General features: G+C 40.8%; 1 protein-coding gene across 3 annotated transcripts; it reads right to left on the reverse strand.

Moving 5' to 3' along the window:
* On the reverse strand, window positions 1–13,701 carry serinc3 (serine incorporator 3). 3 transcript variants are annotated; one of them, XM_080462438.1, is made up of 10 exons: window positions 13,497–13,599; window positions 9,993–10,154; window positions 7,792–7,985; window positions 6,566–6,645; window positions 6,349–6,486; window positions 6,102–6,271; window positions 5,644–5,734; window positions 5,032–5,233; window positions 3,721–3,948; window positions 1–27 (listed from the first exon to the last, which is right to left on the reverse strand). In XM_080462438.1, the coding sequence occupies exons 1-10, from the start codon at window positions 13,533–13,535 to the stop codon at window positions 24–26; spliced, it is 1,308 nt and encodes a 435-aa protein (XP_080318564.1). In that variant the 5' UTR covers window positions 13,536–13,599; the 3' UTR covers window positions 1–23. The 3 variants fall into 3 exon arrangements, with proteins under 3 accessions (XP_080318564.1, XP_080318563.1, XP_080318562.1); XM_080462437.1 differs by lacking the exon at window positions 1–27 and adding an exon at window positions 203–1,335; XM_080462436.1 differs by lacking the exon at window positions 1–27 and adding an exon at window positions 206–1,307 and having other exon boundaries at window positions 13,497–13,701.
* Window positions 13,702–22,451: the final 8,750 nt, after the last annotated feature.

Consider the following 22,451-nt stretch of genomic DNA (forward strand, 5'->3'; position numbering starts at 1 on the left):
GTCCTCAACCAGCCCAAACAGGTTCACCTGGACAGAACACACACACACACACACACACACACACACACACACACACACACACACACACACACACACACACACACACACACACACACACACACACACACACACACACACACACGCCCTGACTCAAACCAGGAAGTCACAGTCCTCCTAATCACCTAATTGAAGACAAAACACTGCATGACAGAGCTGTGAATATCACTTTATTCCTTTTTAGTACAGCATGGATATCAAACATCATGACAGAGTCTCATTGTCCATAAAGTTCATCAAAAAGCCTTGAGATTGTCCAAAAACACTGATGTGTGCAGGTAACAAGTGTAATGTGGCCAGAATCTTCTCTTTTGCAATCTGTTAACATACTGAAGTAAAAGCAAATAAAGTTGTGTGTAAACAGGTAAAGTGAAGCTACAGAAGCATCTGATCAGCACAAACTAACTGTTAAAGCAGTTTAAGCTTGCAAGGCATATGTTCAGGGTTTAAATCCAGATTTCAGTCTCACCATTAAACGTTTCAACTAGTCATACAAATAAACTTGTTTTTGCATTGACGATAATCCTCACAAGTACGACCATGATAAATAATGAAGTGATCACGCAGATGATAATAACACCCTCACTGTTTTAGCTTCAAACTATTTGGTCTGTATCGGAATATCTCATCATCTGACAAGGCGACATGTTAAATTCTCCTTCACTCTAAATATCTGGATCCAGAAACATTTGGCACAAACATCGGCTGACTCCAGGTCAGACTGCTGCAGTCTTACAATATACTCTTCAAATGGGTTAAAGCTCTTATACAAATAAGGCATTGGAGAACGATTCTGTCAAATCTCTACATTCTAGTAACACTATAATTTCCTGAGAATTCTGATTGTAAAGGTGCAAAGGAAAGTGCAGTTCTAACTATTAGCAGTAAAAACTTTATAAAAAACACTAATATGAGCTTGTCTAAGAGAGCTGAGACTGATTTTATTGAACTTTTTATTCTTCTATTAGCTTTTCAGTGTCGAATATGAATTGTTGGTGTGAAACGTCTCTCATGGCACAAACGCTCATTTAATCCTGAAGGTATAAAACACGAGTCTGTCCTAACAATGAGCTGGAGGCAATGTGGCGGCGGTTTGAAGGTTCGGAGAGGCGGATCAGCTGAAGTCTCGGTTGGTGAGGAGCATTGGAGCGACGAGCGTCCAGACGTACAGAGCCAGGCACAGCCAGCTGGAGGAGATCTTCACCCATACCGCCGGCCACTTGCTGGTGATGGTGTAGTCTGCATCAGGGCTGTGGGGGGGGGGGGGGGGGGGGCATCCTGTTTATCGTCAACATAGCAGGAGGAAACAGCACAGAGACTGAAGCTCTTTACAACTCAGCTCACTCCGATGCCTCACACTGGACCTTCAACTGTTTACATCTCAACCCTCGGCTTTTCATAGTGATTGTTGTTTGTTTTCACACTCCTGTGACTATGATAAACACTTGTTATTAAAGTGAAGATGCTGTCGGCTATTTTGTGTTTTTAATGGTTTAATTACGTTAAAGAAGATTGCTGATAATATTTGTTGGAGCCATTTTAGTCCCACTTTAGTTTAAGGTTTATTTAGTCTTGTGCAGTATTATCTTTTTACCACTTGGGGGTGTAATTTACTGAGGTTGCATGTCACATTGATTTAGGTAATTAAAGGTGCTGGTAACACAGGTGAGGAACAGGTGAGGAACAGGTGAGGAACAGGTGAGGAACAGGTGAGGAACAGGTGAGGAACAGGTGAGGAAGGTTGGGCAGAAACACAGTTCTTACTGTGGCAGTGCTCACCACTGAGGCAGTCACTACCAGCACCAGGGGAATAACTTAATAAATTGTAACTCTGTTTTTAAAGACTCTTTTTGATTAATAAATGAGAACGTGGCTCGTTTATGTGTCCAGAACTTAGTAACATCACGCCATCCATAGCCGAGGACCTCCACAATATTATTCTAGATTATTCTCTCTAGATATTATTTAACTTTATTATCTTACTTTATAAAACTTCAGGTTCAATTAACTTTATAAGACATGCTGCTGATCCTGGGAGATTCCTGCGCTTGTTAGAATTTGAAAAGAAAGATTTTATTGTCTTTTACTGTTTAAAAAAAACTAAACTTTAGCATCTATAGCCGAATCCTAAAATCTGTTTAATAAACAATTGCTTAAAGGCATTTAAACAAAGTTAAGTGTTGGCGTTTGTATGATTGCAAATTGTGACGGCAAATACAAATAATCGGTAGGAATATCGGCCATTAACGAAACATATCTATCTCAACTTTTTCCATCCATCCATTTTCTTCCGCTTATCCGTTTCCGGGTCGCAGGGGTGACAGTCTGAGCACCGTCACCCAGATCACATTGCACCTGATTAAGAACCTTCCTGCAGGTGGTGAGCCCACGGGAAGGTGGCGCCCGGCGTGGGACATGAACCCACTACCCTGAGATTGTGAGTCTCATGCTCTACCAACTGAGCTAGCCGGGGTCACTATCTCAACTTTTTATAATAAATAAAATATATGTAATTTGGAAAAACAATCCTTTAGGCCAATACTATATAATAAAACCAGTTTTGAACCGTAAAGCTTGTGGATATGACTAATTTGAAGACTTTTATGGAATTTTCATGGAATACATCTCCTGTGGGATTTTTCTAAGGTGTAATTGAGAAAAATAAAATTCAACCATTTATAATGTTATTTAAAAACAAAATAAATACCATTAAGATTAACTTCAACATACTGATTTATTTGTAACACAGTGAATGGAACAGAAATTCCCGGGTATCTGCAGGACACATTCCAGTCACTAGCAATCTTTGACTGGAAGTTCTCTTGCCCACACAGACGTCTCACACCCACATACTGTAACTGCATGTACACATTTCCCCTGGATGTATTTGTGTATCTGCTCACTGCCTGATATACTGTCTTTACTTTCAGAACAAACCTTGTAGTTTGCTGTACTGTGTCTTCGCTCCTTCACAATAAAATGTCATATATGACAATTCAGACCAAAGGACTCTTATTCTTCAGGAGCTTTTCAATAGAAGTGAAAAGCCTCCACAACAGTGCACACGTTAAGTTATAATATGTAACTTCTTTCCATATTTTAAATCAAGCAACAGATACTTCTGTTTCTGTGGTTATAAGAAGTCAAAAGTAGAAATGCCTTCATTTTAATAAAATTTGTTATTTAAAAAAAAACTACCCAAGCTACACATATCAAATTTTTTTATGACACAACTTTTTAATCATGTATTCAGACTGGTTTTAACTTATTATTGTCAGTTTGAAAGACACGTGAAGATGTTAGAAAGTTACCAAATATAGTCCTAATATAATATTAATACCTTAATTATACTTCAGTTTTATCTATCAATTGATCCTTTTAGCATTGTCCTCTGAACCTGAGGAGTAAAAAAAAAAAAAGTCCCACATAACCAAAGAAAATTGAGCTAAAATAGAAGTTATTAACAACTACTAAACATCTATTTTTCATGATTAGAGCACATTTCCTGTGGGACACTAACATCTCATTTTTAAAAGACATCCAGTGAGAATTTATTTTCATTCTGAAACTTTTTCAGCTGTATTATATGAAATATTTCATCATTTTGATGACTTTGAAGGGTTAATTCAGGAAGTGGACGGTTTCAGCGGAGCGGCTGCTCACCTGTACCAGTTGGTGAGAGTCATCATGATGTAGAGTGAAGCCAGGAAGAGCATGAAGTGGAAGAAGGAGTAGCTGTACTGGACCATGTCCAGCTCGTTGTCCTCCACCCGCCGGGGGCCCGTCGCCGTCTCCGACAGCACTGAGTTGCCGCCCCCCTCCGCCAGGATGGCCGAGTCTTTGGACGCCATGGTCAGCTTGTTCACCTGGCTGGTGTTGGACGAACGGATGCTGGGGGGGAAACGGAACGCGGTGGAGAAAGAAGAGGGGAGAGTAAACACTCAGTAAACCTACAGTAAACACTCAGTAAACATACTGCAAACACTATAACACCGGCAGTGTGTAGACTAGGGATGGGTACCGAATTCAGTACTTTTATAGGTACCGACGGAATTCCGTCGGTACTACCGAGTACCGATTCACGTAAAATTAAATGGTACCATGTTTTAGTACTAAACGAATCCTTGTGACTGTGAGAGAGGTAGAGGAGGAGATTTTCCGAGCCTGACGTGAACGCAGCATCGCAGGCTCACGAGCGTAATGACGCCAGGAGCTGCGTGTCCAGACAACGGAGCATGGCGGAGAGAAAATGCTGGAGAGGGTCCGCTTTTGAAAATGCAATGCAGATTACACTCGCTGCAATATTTGAGATGAGAAGTGCGAGGGCAGTGGCGGGAATACTTCTAATCTGAGGAAGCGCCTGGTTAAGCACCAGATTTTTCTTATTTGCCTCCATGGAGCCTCGTCACACAATGATTCCAGAGGGGAAAGGAGTAGGAGGACGTGGAGCTGGGTTTTAATTTGTGTATTATTAAGAAAAGACCCTGCTTAGTTGTGGTTAAGGGTTTTTATGTTTGTGAAACAACTGCAATGTTACAATACAAGCATGTTGTTTTGATTTATTTGTTAAAGTTTATATATTGAGAAATAAATATGTTAAATTTAAACATTTTAAGATTCTATTATTAAACAAATTAACATTTATTGCCACATAAACACACACAAAAGTAGAGCGAATTGGCACTGTTGAGTACCGATATCGATTCCCAGGTAAAGGGTATCGGTACCGTATCGGTTCAGATGTGAAAGGTACCCATCCCTATCGACAGTGAACTCCAGAATCCTTGCTGACAGCAGTCATGATGTGTATGTGATAGTAGTTCCAACACAGTATCCTGACTACAGTAAAATTTGGGATATTCCCTCAACCCCAGCGACTCTGACCTTACTCCAGTAAGACGGTGAAAATATCATACACTCATCATTTGGCATTAGAATTGAATTTCAGTGTGCAGTGATGGTCGGCTGGTTCACCTGGAGTAGAGGATGCACAAGACGAATATGACGAGGCCGGTGATGCTCTGGGCGTCCCACCACTGCAGGTACGGAGACGTGGGGACGGGCGTGTCCGTCATGATGATCACCACGGCGGTCTGGTTCTCGATCTCCAGCGGGGCCAGCGTGGGCGCCGCAATGTTCTGGATGATGCTCAGCAGACTGGGGTTGCATGTTTGATCTGAGGAGAGAACAAACGCTCACAGACCAACTCCTCTCTGGGGCTTTGTGATAAAATCAATGAAATGCATGTGAGGAGAGCCATAATTTCAGCTTGAAATTATTACTTCAACCCTTACGAATCATCCATGATCCTTTTTCTGAAAGAAACCAATTAACTCTGGTAGGTTGTGCTTCCTGCTTCCTGGGGGCAGTTTGACCAAGCAGAGGAAGAGATGAAGGCGTCTCTCTGTCTCCCTGCATGTTGACTCAACCCTGACACTTTCTGGACTGTTTCTTGATGTTGGTTCAATCTGTCGTTTCTAATTCCTTGTAAAGTACCTTGAACTGTGGTACTACATAAATACGCTTTTTTCAGTCTTCAGAACCTTTTCTGGGTCTAGTCTGATGACTGAGGTGACGTTCGCTCACCGGGCTCGTTGCTCATGGCGGACCAGGTCAGAAACATGGTGTACAGGGTGATGAAGGATGACTGCAGGAGGCCTGACCGAGGCTGAGACTCCTGCAGAGACACACCAACACTTCAGAAATAAACCACTCCTGCAGTCTCAGATCTGTCACATGTCTATTATGTGGAAGGAAGAAGGGATACTTCAACACAACAGAATCATATATTCTGCTGCGTCATACAGCCGCACCGATCTATAGAGCTGATTCAGTTGATTATTGGAGCTTTGTTTAGAATTTTAAATAGTATGCATTACAGCTTAAACTGTGTGTAAATAGAGTTCTTCTTTGTGAAATGAGGAGAATTTCTCAGTTAGTTTCAGACATAATGGAGGAGAAAGTTTCCATCCTTTATATCCTACATCACACTCCAGACGTTTAGGTTCTGTTCCCCTCAATAACAGTGTGCGGTGGCTGCGTACCTGGATCCTAGGCAGCACAGACACAACCGAGGCGGCGATACAGAACAGCGTGTTGAAGCTGATGAAGAACTTGTTGATGAAGCAGCCGTCAGGTTTGGTGTAGAAGATGAAGAACAGAACGACGGCGGTGAAGGACAGGATGTAGTTGAGGGACGTGACGGCCAGTAAAGCTAAGAAAAGGCAGACGAGGTTCATTTTAGTTTGAGTGTTTTCAAAAAGTACCTGAGCCACAGGTGGAGTCACTCACCTGCATACCAGCCTCTGGAGTTGCCGTTTTCCATCTTGTCCACCCAGGACTCGTTCCAGGAGTGGACAAAGTCCACCAGCAGCACCAGCTGGATCACGATGAAGAAGAACGCTCCGCCAGATCCCACCACAAACCATACTGTGACCACAGGGAGACAGCTCGGGTCATCTCCTGCACCGCCGGTGCGTAACGATCACTTCCTGTCTGAGCAGCTTACCGTAGGTGAAAGGACTGTCAGGAATGTAAAAGGCACCGGCTGTCACTGCCAGCAGGGCGGCGATCTTAAAGAACCAGAACCTGAAAACAAAGACAAGAGTTCCAGTCAGACCATTCCAACAGGATTTCATAAAGACGACAACCGGCATGACTTCTGGCACCACTGCGAGTTGCAGCCTTTCCAGCTGCTCTGTGTGCTTGTTTTTTTTTTTTTGTACGTATTTTATGTAAATTCTCTTAAACATATGTACATTTTTTATGCATTTTTACCTTCTATCCTATGGATATGGATTGTAATGCGCCCAAAACGCAACAAACACAGTTCGAGCTAACAGAGACATAAGAGCCTGCCAATCTACAGTATATGTGCTGTAGGAACTCTTGGGCGTGAGTTTTACTTGCCCACAGAGCTTGGACACGCCATTGTTCTCGTTCTTGACATCCCACCATGGGACGACGCAGACGTAGCGTGTGATGTCATCCACTCTGCTGTTGCTAGGTCACATACACATTCCGCTGAGGCGATAGTGTTAATATCGGGTGATTCTCGACACACTACCTGCTTTCTCCCAATATGTGGACTGCAACACCAGCGGAAACAGAACAATTAACCTGCTGTACGCATACTGCGCCGCAGCCTCATTCTGCTGCAGCCTCACCCCATACAGAACCCACATCCACACGCTCATTCAGGAAGTGGTCACCTGACTGCTTTGAGCTAACGGACTGGGTTGTGCTGCAGGGGTCCCACAGCGAGCTGTCAGCTGCACGACATTAACTTCTGCATGGACACTTTGATCTGTACGCTGCTCTCATTGATCAGACGGAGCATCAACGTGTACAGAAGGAGCTCAGACTTCAGCTCAGGGAAGCCAAGGAGCGATAGAGAAGGAAGCTGGAGCAGAAGTTGCAGGATAAGGGCATGAAGGAGGTGTGGGACGGTGAAGGGATCACCGACCAGCTCAAAGAGGGGAGTCGCCATCGAAGGACATGAGGAGAGAGCGAACTGGCCAAACAACTCTTTTAACACAACTGACTTCCCTCCTTCGCTCCCACACTCACACCCCTGCTATCGCCTGTTCAAGGGAGAACAAACGTTCGGTCATGAAAGTTGCATTCAGAGTATAGAGTCTGAAGATGTGAGCGTCAGTGCAGGTCAAAGGTCATTGAGTAATTCAGCTCACAGAGGAACCCGTCAGGACAGAGGATCTAACCCGGGGTCCTTACCCGTTGTGGATGGCCGCGCGCCGATTTCTGCTGTTCTTGATGTTAATCATCAGGATGGAGAACCCCAGGAACCACACGCTCATGGCGAAGCACACGCGGTACACGGCTTTGTAGCCCACAAACATGTCACAGTTCAGATCAGCCTGCAGTTCAGGGACCATGGAGTTGGCGCCATCTTCACAGAAACCTGGGATCTGCAGCACAGAGTCACAGAGACGGACACAGTTCAGTGCAGCTCGGTCAGCCCGTTGAAAACACACAAGTCCGGTCATTTAAAGAGAAAATAGGACAAAGAGAGGACAGGTCTTTTTTACATTTCATATTATTTACATAAGAGGATATAACATGTAATTCAGTTAACAAGAAATAACTAAGTGATTATATTGTATTAGTAATATCTTACATTATATAATAGACTATATGTCTTGGCTGTTTTTGTTGTTGTTGTTTTATTTTTCTGTTTTTATTTTATCTATTTTTTTTTTTTTTTTTTGTTTGTTTTCTTTATTTTTATTAATGATAGCTATTAATAAGGTACTGTGTCATATTAGTATAAGAATTGATTAGGTGGAGTAATTGTTATTGCCATTGTTATTGCGATTGCTGTTGTGCTATTATCATCATTATTTTAACAGCCCAGGATTAATGCCTGACAATCTATATATTATTCTTAGAATCAAAATGAATAGATCCAGACAGCGGTATTGCTATCAATGCTGACGGTAATACAAAGGAATTAAATTCTTAGAAGTAAAACATGCACATATCCATGCACTCCGCATTCAACATAACCCATAGTACAGGGCAGACATGTGGGGGCCGGCAGCTCGAGGAAAGCCTCTTCTGGCAGCAGACTCCTAAATCTTGTCTCTTTTAATGCATACTATAGGACACCTAACAAATGAGGATCCGGTTGCTCGGGGGCTGCACCCCTCTGGCAGCAGGTCCAGACACAGGAAAGAAAAAAGAAGAGCCCCGACTCCTTCTTAACACACATCATCAAGACTAATCTGGTTATCATGAGCATCAATCAGTCTGCGATTATTGTCCCTTCATGAATAAATGTGGAGTATGTCAGGTATTGTCTTCTTCCCACTCCTTTTCGAGCTAGAGTGTTGATTATTATTTTTTCTTTTATTGTATTTTTTTCTGGCTTTTATGCCTGTGTTGTGTGTTGTGTAGCTTGAAATAAATTTGGAAATGAAAAAGAAAAAAAAAAAACAACAACATTTCACTGCCTATTATACAAAAATGTCCAGTTATCCCAGAAAGCTCCACCTTTGTCAGTTTTAAAAAACAGTACAAGACATAGCTGATTAAAAACCAAACTTGTGATCATTAGGATAATCATTCATTTTATCATCTTTGTTTGACCATATTGTTTTTATATGTTTGTAACCTTGTATGGATTTACGTGGAACAACGGATGGAAATTAGCCTTCAGCAAAATCCGGCATATTTACGGTAACCTGGTGAAGAGATGGCTTGTTCATTAATATGCACTGTCCCGTCCAAATAAACAAATATATAAATGAAATGAAATGAAAATAACACAATGCTGAATATGAATTTTTTTTAATTGGAACTGTAAATGTTTCATATTTAGCAATAATATATTCAAGTAGATTTTCATAGTATACTTGTATTTCCATGCACTAAACAAAGACGAAACATTCAAAGTAGCAATTATTACATTATTCATTATTAATAAAGCTCACATTTTACCACCTGAGAGCAAAGTGTGGAGTTATTAAGGAATTTTAATGTGTGAAATATGCTGCTGAGAAATGGAATCAATAAATTAGATTAAGTGTGAGGATTGGTGGTAACGTTCGGTTGAAATACTACGATACGAAAGCTTTATCTAAATCTTTTAAAGCCATAAACACACTAATGAGCCATTTACACTCGATGATCTGAAAATCACACCTATTCCGACCTTTTCTAGCTTTAAAAGTCTTTAAATTGGATTTCTATAAAAGATTAGCAACGTGCTATCAAGTATTGTCATCCTACATTAGATACCAATAATAAAAAAGTACCGTACACAGACTTAGTGAAAGCTTTAGGGTGTTTGTTTGAAAAGTGAGGTCACTTCCCCGATAAAGTGTCAAACAGCCACAAGTCAGAGCGACGAGGAATAAAGTGAAACGACTCATCGTTCCTCAGTAAACCCGAGGACGTCAAGTGAAGCGTCTCACCCGTTTGAGCTGCTGATCCACGCCGGGCGACAGCATGACGCAGGCCACGATGGTGCCCAGCAACAGGACGCAGGCGTAGATGATCCGGGTCACTGTGGAGTTCCTGCTGTTCGGACAGCAGCTGCACATCAGGCAGGTGGCGCTGCTGCACAGGCACGGCAACTGCAGGAGAGAGGACCCAGCGTGTTGGTCACTTCAAACCAAATCAACCCGTTGGGGGGGGGGGGGGGGGGGGGGATTATAAGGCTGTTTTAACCTTCCTAATCACATAATCAGACTTTTCATGGGCTTGGCTTCATGGTATCATCATGTGAGTGTTTGGTTTGTGTGTGGCAGAGAAGAGACGTGGAGCTTCCTGACAGGCAATAGAGCAGCCGCACAGAAACAAAAGTCACTCCTTATCATGTGAGGAGGAACAGAATAACTAATTATATTTGGATAAAGACCCAAGGACAGCCTGACTTTTTCCCAGGCAGGTTTCAATACTGAGCTCTGTTCTGTTTTTCCTCTCCGTGGCCTCTTCTCCATGACAAATTCCTGTGTGCTTCCGTGTTTAACTCAAAGTAAAACATATCTAATGCATAACTTTTGGTCTAAATTACAGAGACAGGATTTGTCTTTTGCGTTAAATTAGATGACATAACTCCCATGAGTCCTCATGGTGGACGCACTTGGTCACAGTCTGGTTCTGCATTAATGGAGTAGAAATATTGTTGTTACGGCATTTAAATGAAAGTATAGGTGCACTGAACGGATCTACTTTCAGACTATTATCTACATTCTGTATTTGTTTATCGTGAATGTTTTGATTCCGTTTTAATTGAGTTTTTTCGCCTGCAGCAGTTAGTTTTGTGACGGTCGTCTCTGAGCTGAGGACAGTGGGAAGTGAGGACTCACTCCGTGGCGTGCCCCAAGGCTCGATCTTAGACCCCTTGCTTTTTAAACATGGTCCCATCAGGAGACATGACTTCAACTTTCACAGTTCTGCAACCGATACCCTTCTTCTTATGATTTTGGATTTCATGTCCTGGATGTTAGAGAACTTCTTACAGATCAATCTGAACAAGACTGAGGCTGAGAGAGAAACACCTGTTAAAACTACACAAACTGTCAATCAATCAATACATCTGAACAGGCCAGAAACCTGCATACATTTGACTCTGAGCTGCGGTTAATTCCACATATTAAACACGCTGCAAAAACAGGCTTTTATTCTCTAAAGAATATAAAGAATATTCTCTCTCTGGCTATGATGAAATGTTTTTCCTTCAACATCTGATGTGTTTTACTTTTCTACATTTGTGAAAATTCCCCCCAAAATAAAGCTTGGCTTGTACTGTGAATGATGTCATGGTGGGAAAACTGTAGGTTTGTTTGTTGATATTGATAATCATAAATTCAAGATGTTAACTTCACGTGTCACTTGTTCTGTCAAAATCCCCCGTATTAATAGACACTGTGTAAAAACCTTGTGGTGAGCGTCACTCTGCAGGTCGCAGTGCGGATGAGTCATTTATTGTGAACAAAACCGTGGTGAACCACAGTGAATGAGACTGACGCCGTGAACAAACCGGGACGAGCGCCTCATTCACAGCAGCTCGTCTCCTCTGAACACCGAGAGAGGTCAAGAGATAAGGAAGCTCACAAGACTGTCAGCAAGTTAAAGCTCCTGCCAGCCAGACGAGGTCGGCTTAGCCCTGCAGACGAGGCCACGCCAGCGTGTGCCAGAAAACCGGTGCCGCTCGGCCAGGCCTCGACCTGACCTGAACCTCGCAGGAAGAAAAACGTCAGTGTTTCATTAGCAAAGGCACAGTCCTCATTACCTCTGGAGTCTCTCTGAGAAGAACAGAGCAGTCACATGATCTCATCATCGAGTTCAACCGTCTGAAAACTACTCCTCTGTTTATATCAAACACATCAACAGTGCGTGTTGATGTTGATGTTGATGTTGATGTCTGTGATCGAGTGACTGAACGTTTCCCGACTTGTCTTAGGCGACGACGTTCATGAATTCATGAAAAGCTTTTCATGATTTGTCAGAGAAATGTGAAGCTTGTGTTTAAATGTAGTTGCCTTTTGCAGTGAATAAATGGATTTCACTTATATGCCCCCAGCCAAAAGCAACATTGTTGATCACATTCACTCATTACACACACATTCACACACCAGCGGCCGCCATGCAAGGCGCTCAGTCCATCCACTGGCAGCAGTTTGGGATTCAGCGTCTCGCTCAGACACTTCAATATGGGGACAGATAGAGAATTGAACCTGCCACCTGGTGACTGCACTACTAACCGGAGCTGAAGGATTACGTTCACAACAACACATCACAAACAAAAGGAGCAGACGTCAGAGCAGCGTTAGGGCTAATCTGCTCACAACATGTTTGTTAGACCAGAACCTCTGTGACCACGCTGGTATTGAGCTCATTATTTCAGTCACCACACGGAGAACGAAAACTGCACATTTCCTAGAACAGAAGAATTGTTCAGAATATTATTTCCAAATTTTTTTTATTGCCCAAAAAGACCTGAAAATAGACCTGTCATTTTGTTTCTATGGTTACTTCTTTTCAGAGAGTTTTGAGTTGTTTTTGTATGACTGATTATTGAAGAGAAAATATCTTAAACATAATAAATCATGTTTCCTAACCTGGGAGCAGAATTACAATCTGAAATTTTTTTGGGGGTTATAGAGAGATGGTATTTGATCACATAAGTGAATTTTGTCATGGAAAGGAGCATTTTCACCTGTTTGCTCACATTAGATTATTGTTTTTCATGATAAAAATGCCTTGTGATGTTTTAATTGTTGCTTCGTGAACAGAACTGAGTTGGATTCAGTTTATCCACAAGTAGGAGACAAACTTTGATTTATTGTTAAAGTTTTAACACGTTTATGCCAGTCATTTATGTATTTGAAGAGTCCCGTGTGTGTGTGTGTGTGTGTGTGTGTGTGTGTGTGTGTGTGTGTGTACAGATCTAATACTGGACATGAAGCTTGTTTTGGTCTTCACAATGAGGCAACAAAGCTCCGGTAATCCAATTAATCACGTGTAAGCAGATGACCCAGTGTGTTGTGTTTAACCCTTTGCTGCCCTGTTATGAAGCGTTATGAAGCCAGTCACATGTTACAAACACACACACAACTGTTACCGTCGTGTCTAATAAATAAAAGTTTACACAAATAATAAAAGGGCATTACAGGAAAGATTTGTGAAAATGTAAGCTATTCTCAAAGTGTATGGCTGTCTGTGGACATGAATGAACTGTGGTAGAAGAAAAGAAAGTTGTGTACAGTTCTGCAGAAACAACGAATAGAGAGGTGTTTTGGGTTTTTTAAATTCTGTTAATACACATGGTTCATACATAAATAATGACAGTGAAGGACAGGAATATAAAAAACAAAATTGCAAAGGTTTCTCTTATTAATATTCTAATGAAAATAAATGATATAAAGAAATAATGAGGTAAATAAATGATAAGAATAAACTCTCAGACTCACCAGACCTGCCAGGGAGAATCCCCCCAGCACAGCCCCCATGGCCCCGGACAGTCTGTCAGCAGGTACTCCGTCTCCTCCGAGGCTCCCTTGTGCTTCAACTTTAACGACTGAAGCCCAGAGAGCTCCACCAGCCCCCTGCACACGACTGCACCCATGGCTCCACCGGCTCCACAGTGACCCCTGGCGGCTGGACCTGGTGGGCCCTGCAGTCCTGGTCATAAATCAGTACATAAACAAGGGGTCTGCAACGTTTGTGACCAAAATAGACATTTGTGTTACTTTCCACCACATGACGTTTAACTGAATCTTTAACATTAAGCTGTTAATGTTTGTGAAGCTTCTAAAGGTTAATTTTCAGATATAACTGTATCTTATGTTGTATTTACTAACTTTTAAAACCATTCGAGACAATAAACATTTCATTACATTTGACCACCTTATATTAGTAGTTTCACTCTGTGTTGACCATTTTTAAGCAGTTTTGGATGATTTTTTCCCTCTATTTCTTGTAGCTTTAGCAACTTTTCCCCGTTTCACTTGCATCTTTTCTTAAATTCCTTTTTAGCCAAAAGATAAGAGTCCTGTAGAAAATAACTCTGGTGTGAAAATAAGAAAAAACAACTGAAATGTTTGTTCACATACTATTTAGTGAAAGCTTCATGGAGCCCCTTCAGCTTCAGAGGCGCTAAAGAGCCACAATTGGCCCCGGATCTGCGGATCATCAACCTGCAGCAGATGGGCGCCGCCATACTTCCACTTCCTACCGGAAGTCACATGACCTCAAGGGCTGAAGTTTGCAAGAGATGCCAGTGGGGGAAACCAAGATGGCGGTGTTGCGGGCGCCGCCATATTTATTTCTCGGCCGCCGCCATCTTGAAATGGTGCTATGCGGACGTATATAGAAGCCGACCCACAGGAAGTGACGAAATGGACTGAACGTGAAGGAAGACGGACACGAAAGCCGACCCACAGGAAGTGACGTGAGGGACCAAACATGCAGATAATTCATATTAAGTTTTTTTTGTCTGATTCTTTATTTATAAGACATAAAGGAAATATATATATTTTTTTAAATTATTGTTTTGCAGGATTTTATATCCACATGTTGACATTCTGGAATGGGTGGAGAATGGGTGGAGTGCACAGTTTGCAGAGGCTGGCTTCATGTCCATTGTGCTGGAAAATCCACACATTTTCCCAAAGCATCATTCAGCTGTGGATGCAACACCCAAAAAGAGAGCACAGGTACTACAATAGTTGGTTCAGTAGTTCAATAGATGCATGTGGTATGGCAGAAATGAGTGAAACACCTGGCTGACATATTTAGCCTGCACTCCTTTATGTTGAATAGAACATTTGTTTGACGATCACTTGTGAAAGCAAAATGTCAGCTGATTCAACAGTTGGCTGATTCCTTTTGTTAAATGACAGGAACAAATAAACTCCAGTAGTTTTGACTTTAATCAAAGTGTAAATGTCACAGTTGGTGCTGCTTTTTATCTCATTTTAACTCATTTTAATCTGCAGGATGATTGAGGTGTTGAAGGGGGGGGGGATCTTGACTGTATTCTCCAGAGAGCTGATCAAGGTGAGTGAAACAAACTGTGCTGTTAGTGGTTCTATTCTCTAGAGCTGCTATATGTTCTCTCTTTGCTCTTTGTCTTCAGATCTTACATGATGATGTCATGGAGTCGAGGGTCCGTTCAGACAGAATAAACCTCTGGAAGATGCCGTCAGCATCACTTTCCCTGAAGCAGCAGCTCAAACTGAGGATGTTTCCTTTCAGTGACCAGCAGGTAAGAAAACACCTCATCAATCAACTTTGAGAGTTTTTACCTAACATAAGTTTGATTTGTTTACTTTTATTCCTCTGTATTGCAGCAGATCTTGGAGATGCTGAAGGAGATGGAGGAAGTCACAGGAATCAAGAAGGAGGACCTGAGACTCATCCGTTTCGTTTTGATGTTTTGCTCCCAGAAGTAAGATGATCAACGGAATGGAGGACATCATAGAAGTAGAGTGCTCAATATTTTGAGTTTTTGGAAAGCTATCTACATACACCTTGTCAATGTTTTTCAGATCATCATCAACATCCTGATGGCCGAAGGTCCTACAAGGCTTGAGGCAGAGGTCATCATAGCCAGTGGGAGAAAGTTCTAACATGCTCTCACAGGGGAACCAACCGTACATGATGAACAAGAGAGTCTGAACACATCCGGTGATGTAGTAGTAATCCTATATCTTCCTGTTGCTCATTACCATCTTATCTATTGGAATCTTTACATTTACATTTGCATAATGTCTCTAAAATCAAGAATATATTGATAGAGTGACACTGAAAAGCTAATCCATGCATTTACTTCCAGAGTAACTATTGTAACTCTCTATTATCAGTGGGTCCAAGTCACTGCTTAAAAAGTCTTCAACTAATTCAAAATATCTTAAAGAACTGCTCGTCCCATATCTCCCCAGAAGAACACTTGGTTGATTGATTGATTGATTGATTGAAATGTTTATTTCGAATATAAAGTACAAAAACAATAAGAAAAAAAGAAAAGAAAATTAACAACAAAGTTTTCCTCTTAGTAAATAAATAAATGAATAACAGTAATAATAATATAAAATAAATCAAGAAAAACATCGTCAGATGAATATTCGAAAAGGAGTGAGAAGAAGTAAAAACTTATTTACTCTCACCCCTTGTCACAAGTAAATAATATAATTACTTCCTTCCATCTCTTACATACATACATAGATACACACACACCCACACACACCCACACACACCCACACACACACACACACACACACACGTGTCCTGTGCAGTACATAGAATATATATACATACACGTCCATTCATACATATCTACAGACATAAACACCTGTACCCACACACAAGCCCACAGTGCAAGGAAAGTAACGAACAATATAAATAACGAAAAGAAATGACCAGACATTTGCCCCTAAAAATAGCCTAGTGATTGGCCACACCTTCTTCTTCCTCGTACCTTTTGAAAATCATATTTTTATATAGCATTTTAAACTGTCTCATGTTTGGACATTGCTTCAGTTCCATACTAAACCTGTTCAGTAGTCTCACCCCGCATACTGACAGACAAAACCGTTTTCTGGTCGTGTGAAATCTTGGTTCTTAAAGTTACATTTCCTCCTTAGATTGTAAGACTCTTCATAATTTTTGAACAATTGTTGTATATTCCCCGGTAATAGATTATTTTTTGCTTTGAACATTGTTTGTGCTGTTTGGTATTGCACAATGTCAGTAAGCCTGAGTAATACTGTGTTTGGTACTGCACAATGTCAGTCAGCTTGAGTAATTGTGACTTCAGAAATAATGTGTTTGTGTGTTCCTGATAACCGGCTGTGTGAATGATCCGTATTGCTCTTTTCTGAAGGATATTTATTGAAGATAATGTGGTTTTGTAGTTGTTGCCCCAAACTTCAGCACAGTACTGCAAATAAGGAGAGACTAGTGAACAGTATAGAGTATGAAGCGATCTTCCATCCAAGACCTTCTTTGCTTTATTCATTACTGCGATGTTTCTTGAGACTTTACTCTGTATATGTTTGATATGTGGTTTCCAGCTCATTTTGTCGTCTATAATTACCCCCAGAAATTTAATTTCATGAACTCTCTCAAATTATACCCCCTCCACTTTTATTTTTACCTGTGCATTCATTTTATAATTGCCAAATAGCATTATTTTTGTCTTTCCTAAATTTAATGATAATTTGTTGCTGTCAAACCATTTTTTTTAATTTGTTCATTTCTGTAGTTATTTCCTCCTGCAACTGTACTATATTATCCCCCGAGTGAAAAATATTAGTGTCATCAGCAAACAGTACAAAATGCAGTAGCTTAGAAACCTTATACATATCATTAATATACAAAATAAAAAGTTTGGGACCCAATACTGACCCCTGGGGGACGCCACAAACAATCTCCAGACATGATGAGGAATAGTCACCCACCTTTACAAACTGCTGTCTCCCACTTAAATAACTTTTGACCCAATCAAGCACTATTCCCCGGACACCATGTCTTTCCAGCTTATTGATCAATATGTCATGGTTGATTGTGTCAAATGCTTTCTTCAGGTCTATGAACACCCCTGCAGCATATTTCTTGTGGTCTATAGCATTGGTGATTAGTTCTATTGCTTCAGTTATTGCCAGTGTTGTTGATCTATTTGATCTAAATCCATACTGATTCTCTGCAAGTATGTTGTGTTTTTCTAAGAATGAGTCCAATCTGTTGTTAAAGAGTTTTTCCAGTATTTTTGAGAATTGTGGTAATAATGAGACGAGTCTATAGTTAGGGAAATGATGCTTGTTCCCAGTTTTATATAGAGGTATGACCTTGGCTATTTTCATTTTATTTGGAAATGAACCAGTTTGAAATGAAACATTACATATGTATGTTAATGGTTTGGAGATGCCTTCTATTACCCTTTTCACTAGTGACATATCAATATCATTACAATCTGTAGATTTTTTTTTTTTCTTGCTTTTAGTGACAATATCCAATATTTCCTGTTCTGTCACAGCTTTAAGAAACAAAGAACAAGGATTTCTTTCTGGTATATGCTCTCCATAACTCCCAGTATCAGGGATCTGTTCTGCTAGTTCAGGTCCAACGTTTACAAAGAATTCATTAAATCTGTTAACTACTTCATTCATGTTATAATTTTCCACATTCTTATCAATAAAATACTTAGGTAGACTATTGTGTGTATTGCTGTTTCTTATAATATTATTTAGTATCTTCCATGTTCCTTTAATGTTGTTTTTATTATCCTCTAATATCCTTTTATAATAATCTTTCTTACTCACTCTTATAATATTAGTTAACTTATTTTTATATTTTTTATATTTTTGTTTTGCCTCTATAGTTCTCTGTCTAATGAAATCTCTGTAAAGTGTATTCTTCTTTTTACATGCATTTTGTAATCCTGTTGATATCCACAGATGCCCCCCGGCTAGCTCAGTTGGTAGAGCATGAGACTCACAATCTCAGAGTAGTGGGTTTGTGTCCCACGCCGGGTGCCACCTTCCTGTGGGCTCACCACCTGCAGGAAGGTTCTTAAATGGTGCAATGTGATCTGGGTGACGGTGCTCAGACTGTCACCCCCGCGACCCGGAAACGGATAAGCGGAAGAAAATGAATGAATATCCACGGATTACTATTAGATGCTAGTTTTTCGTTGTATTTCTTAATTGGACAGTGTTTATCATATAATAAGGTAAATATTTTTAAGAATTCATTATATATATGGTCAACATTGTTATCATTATATATTGCATCCCAACTCTGTTCCAACAGTCCATTTCTTAGTGCGTTTATGGATTCCTCTGTCTTTACTCGTCTGTATTCTGTTTTTTTGTCTATTTTTTTTCCAAGGTTTGTATTATTAACTGTAAATACTGGGAGATGGTCACTAATGTCATTAATCAGTAATCCACTAATTGCCTTATTATCAATGTCATTTGTGAATATGTTATCAATGAGAGTAGCAGAACTAGATGTAATCCTACTGGGTCTGGTGATTCTCGGAAAATAGCTCATACTGTACATCGTATCGATAAAGTCATTTGTAGGTTTATGGTTGCTGGCATTTAAAAGTTCCAATCTGCACATATAAAAACGGTTTTGCTATCGATATTTGAAAACATACTTTCCATCCATTCACTGAAGGTTCCAATGTTAGAATCTGGTGTTCTATATATACAGCTCACAATAATATTTTTCTTGCAAATTTCAATTGACAAGCATTCCAAAACATTATCCATCACAGTTGTCATTCCCTCTAGAACCTTGGAATCTTATGTTTTATCTATATATAAAGCCACTCCTCCACCACCTTTGTTTTCTCTGTTTTTATATACGAATTCATAACCCTCCATTTCAAAGTTTATTCCTCTTTCAATATTCATCCATGTTTCTGATATTGCAATAATATTGAAAGGTTGTGAAAAAGTATTCAGATAGTCCTTCATTTTTTTGAAATTTGCATATAAGCTTCTACTGTTAAAATGAATAATTGATCATTTACCCATAGATTTGACATCCTGGTTGTATTGATCTTCTGTATAGTAGCAGCAATTATTGTTAATGGTCGAGAAAAAGTTCTCAGAGTGCTGGCTTACTGGAGGTTCCTAGGTTTTCTAAAAGTAGAGTGGAGGCAGAGCTTTCAACTTTCAGGTTCCTCTGATGTGGAACCAGATCCCAGTTTCAGTTAAAGAGTCTGACACAGCCTCTCATTTGAAGGTTAGGATGTAGACTTTTCTATTAAAGTTTACCGTGAGAGCTGCTTCAGGACACCTTAGACCATTTTCTAGTTTAGCTGCCAGAGGTTCAGACTGCTGGAGGACCTAAACTGAGCTTCTTTCCTTTTTTATTCACCACTATTCCATGTCACTATTACATGTCACTAACATTTACCTTTCTCTCCTGTAGTCTGTCTCTCAACCTCCCTGCTGGATGTCTGACAGTGGAGCTGAAGGTGGATTGAAGCCTCCTGTCCTGATCAGTCTTCCGGGTGGATCTCTCTCTTATCTATCTGTCTGTCCTCTCCTCTATCCTCTGTCCTCTCACCCCAACCGACCAGCAGGAAGCCTCCACCTCTGAGCAGGTCTCCTCCTGTTAGAGGGAGTTCTTCCTTTCCACCCTCGCTCACGCATGCTCATGTGGATTTGTTGGGTTTTCTCTGTTAAAGTGCCCTGTGCTTGTATATAAAATAAAGAACAATGATATGCTTTATGATGGTTTTATTCTTTTAAAAGTGTCATAGGTATTTGTTGAAGGCTTGTCATGGACATTTCCTCCTTTCCTGCTACAGTTATTCTCCATTCTTGTCGTTTGTTTTGCTTCATGCAGCCACACATTGTCACTGGATGAATGAAGGAGGCAGATCAGTTTAGTAGCTGACCTCTGACCTCTGACCCTGAGCTTCACTGTGGTTTCAGCTGCAGTGTGTTGCTGAAATAGGCTCAGAGAGAGTTAGACAACTTAGTCAATCATGTATGCAGCAGGTGTATACAGTATAAACTTATGTTACATGGCTCGCCGACAATTTGGGATATAAAATGACACAGGTGCAGTGAAGTGAAATGTAAATGTAAAGCAGAATTTAGAATAGAGCAGAGTGGAGTTAGATGTGACACTTTTCTTATTTTGTCCTGAAGGTAAGGAAATATGACGAATAGACATCCTGAAATAATTCTACCTTGTTTCATTGTCAATAATTCATTTCTAGTCATACATTATTGCCTCAAATAGCAACGTTTTAATTTCTTTTCAGAAAAGTTTGTAGTGATTCCATCTGAGCCTGGAGATCAGTCAGAGGCTGTTTTCATGATGATTCTTCAATTTAAATCCTCCTCACAAACATTTCTAAAGGTTTCATCATTTACAGTAATAAATGATTTAAAGTAATTCAGCATTTTGTTTAGAATAAGAAGAATCATACAGGTATCTAAATAAATTCAAGATCTCCTTCACTATACTTTTTGGTTCTAAGTATTCTTCCCCATTCATCATGAGGGTGAATCTTTTCTTTCTAGGCTGTTTTTATAAATTGAATGTGGAATATGATGGTTGCCCGGCTAGCTCAGTTGGTAGCGCATGAGACTAACAAACTCTAGGTAGTGGGTTCGTGTTCCACGCCGGGCGCCACCTTCCCGTGGGCTCACCACCTGCAGGAAGGTTCTTAATTGGTGCGATGTGATCTGGGTGACAGTGCTCAGAAGAAGTGAAAGAAAATGAATTAATGAATATGATGGTGTTTTCTCCTTCCTCAATCCACTTGGCTCTGGACATTATAAATACTCTCTGAGCTTTATTCAGATACAATCTACCTGGATGTACCTTCCACTGTACTTGTGCTTCCCAGAACTGGACATTTTAGCCAACTTTAACTTTAGCCACTGACGTCATTCTGCCTTTTAAATATGGCGGCGACCACATACAAGTATGGCGGGGACCGTAAACAAACATGTCGGCAACCACAAAAAAGTATGACGGCGCCCTTACGCCGCCATTATTTGATACCGCACTGGCGGGGTTTCAATTTTGAGAATAGTATGGCGCTGACCGTGCGCCATTATGGCGACGACCGCTAATAACTATGTCAGCGCCCGCAAACAAGTATGTCAGCGCCCGTAAGCCACCATCTTGATACAGCACTGGCGGGGTTTCAATTCTGGAGAAGTGCGGTCGCACTGCGGATCATGCACTCCTGCCTCCCACCGACAGTGGCGCTGTGATTGTGCTTTGGAACAAAATGGCGGCGACCTGCAGGAAGCGGCCATATTTCATGTACTACCGCCTCCCACCGAGAGTGGCGCTGTGGTGGTGATTCGGAACAAAATGGTGGAACAATATGGCGGCGATCTCAAGGAAGCAGCCATATTGTCGGCCATTTTGGATTCCCCACTGGCAGCCTCTCCCGTCCATGCTTCCGCATAGCACCATTTCAAGATGGCGGCGACCCAGAAACAAATATGGCGGCGCCCGCAACACCGCCATCTTGGTTTTCCCCACTGGCATCTCTTGGAAGTTTGTCTTCTTTTATTTTTTTCATAGAAATTATATTAAATGTGGAAATAAAGAACAATGATAATTCACACATCTCTGTGGTCTCACCCCCCGCAGGAAGGTTCTTAATCAGTGCAATGTGATCTGGGTGACAGTGCTCGGACTGCCACCCCGTGACCCGGAAACGGATAAACGGGAGAAACTGGATGGATAATTCACACAACCGAATAGAACAGAATCAATCAATCAATCAATCAATCAATCAATCAATCAATCAATCAATCAATCAATCAATCAATCAATCAATCAATCAATCAATCAATCAATCAATCAATCAATCAATCAACCAATCAACCAATCAACCAATCAATCAATCAATCAATCAATCAATCAATCAATCC

This window comes from Lipophrys pholis (assembly GCF_963383615.2).
Source record: "Lipophrys pholis genome assembly, chromosome: 4".
Taxonomy (NCBI): Eukaryota; Metazoa; Chordata; class Actinopteri; order Blenniiformes; family Blenniidae; genus Lipophrys; species Lipophrys pholis.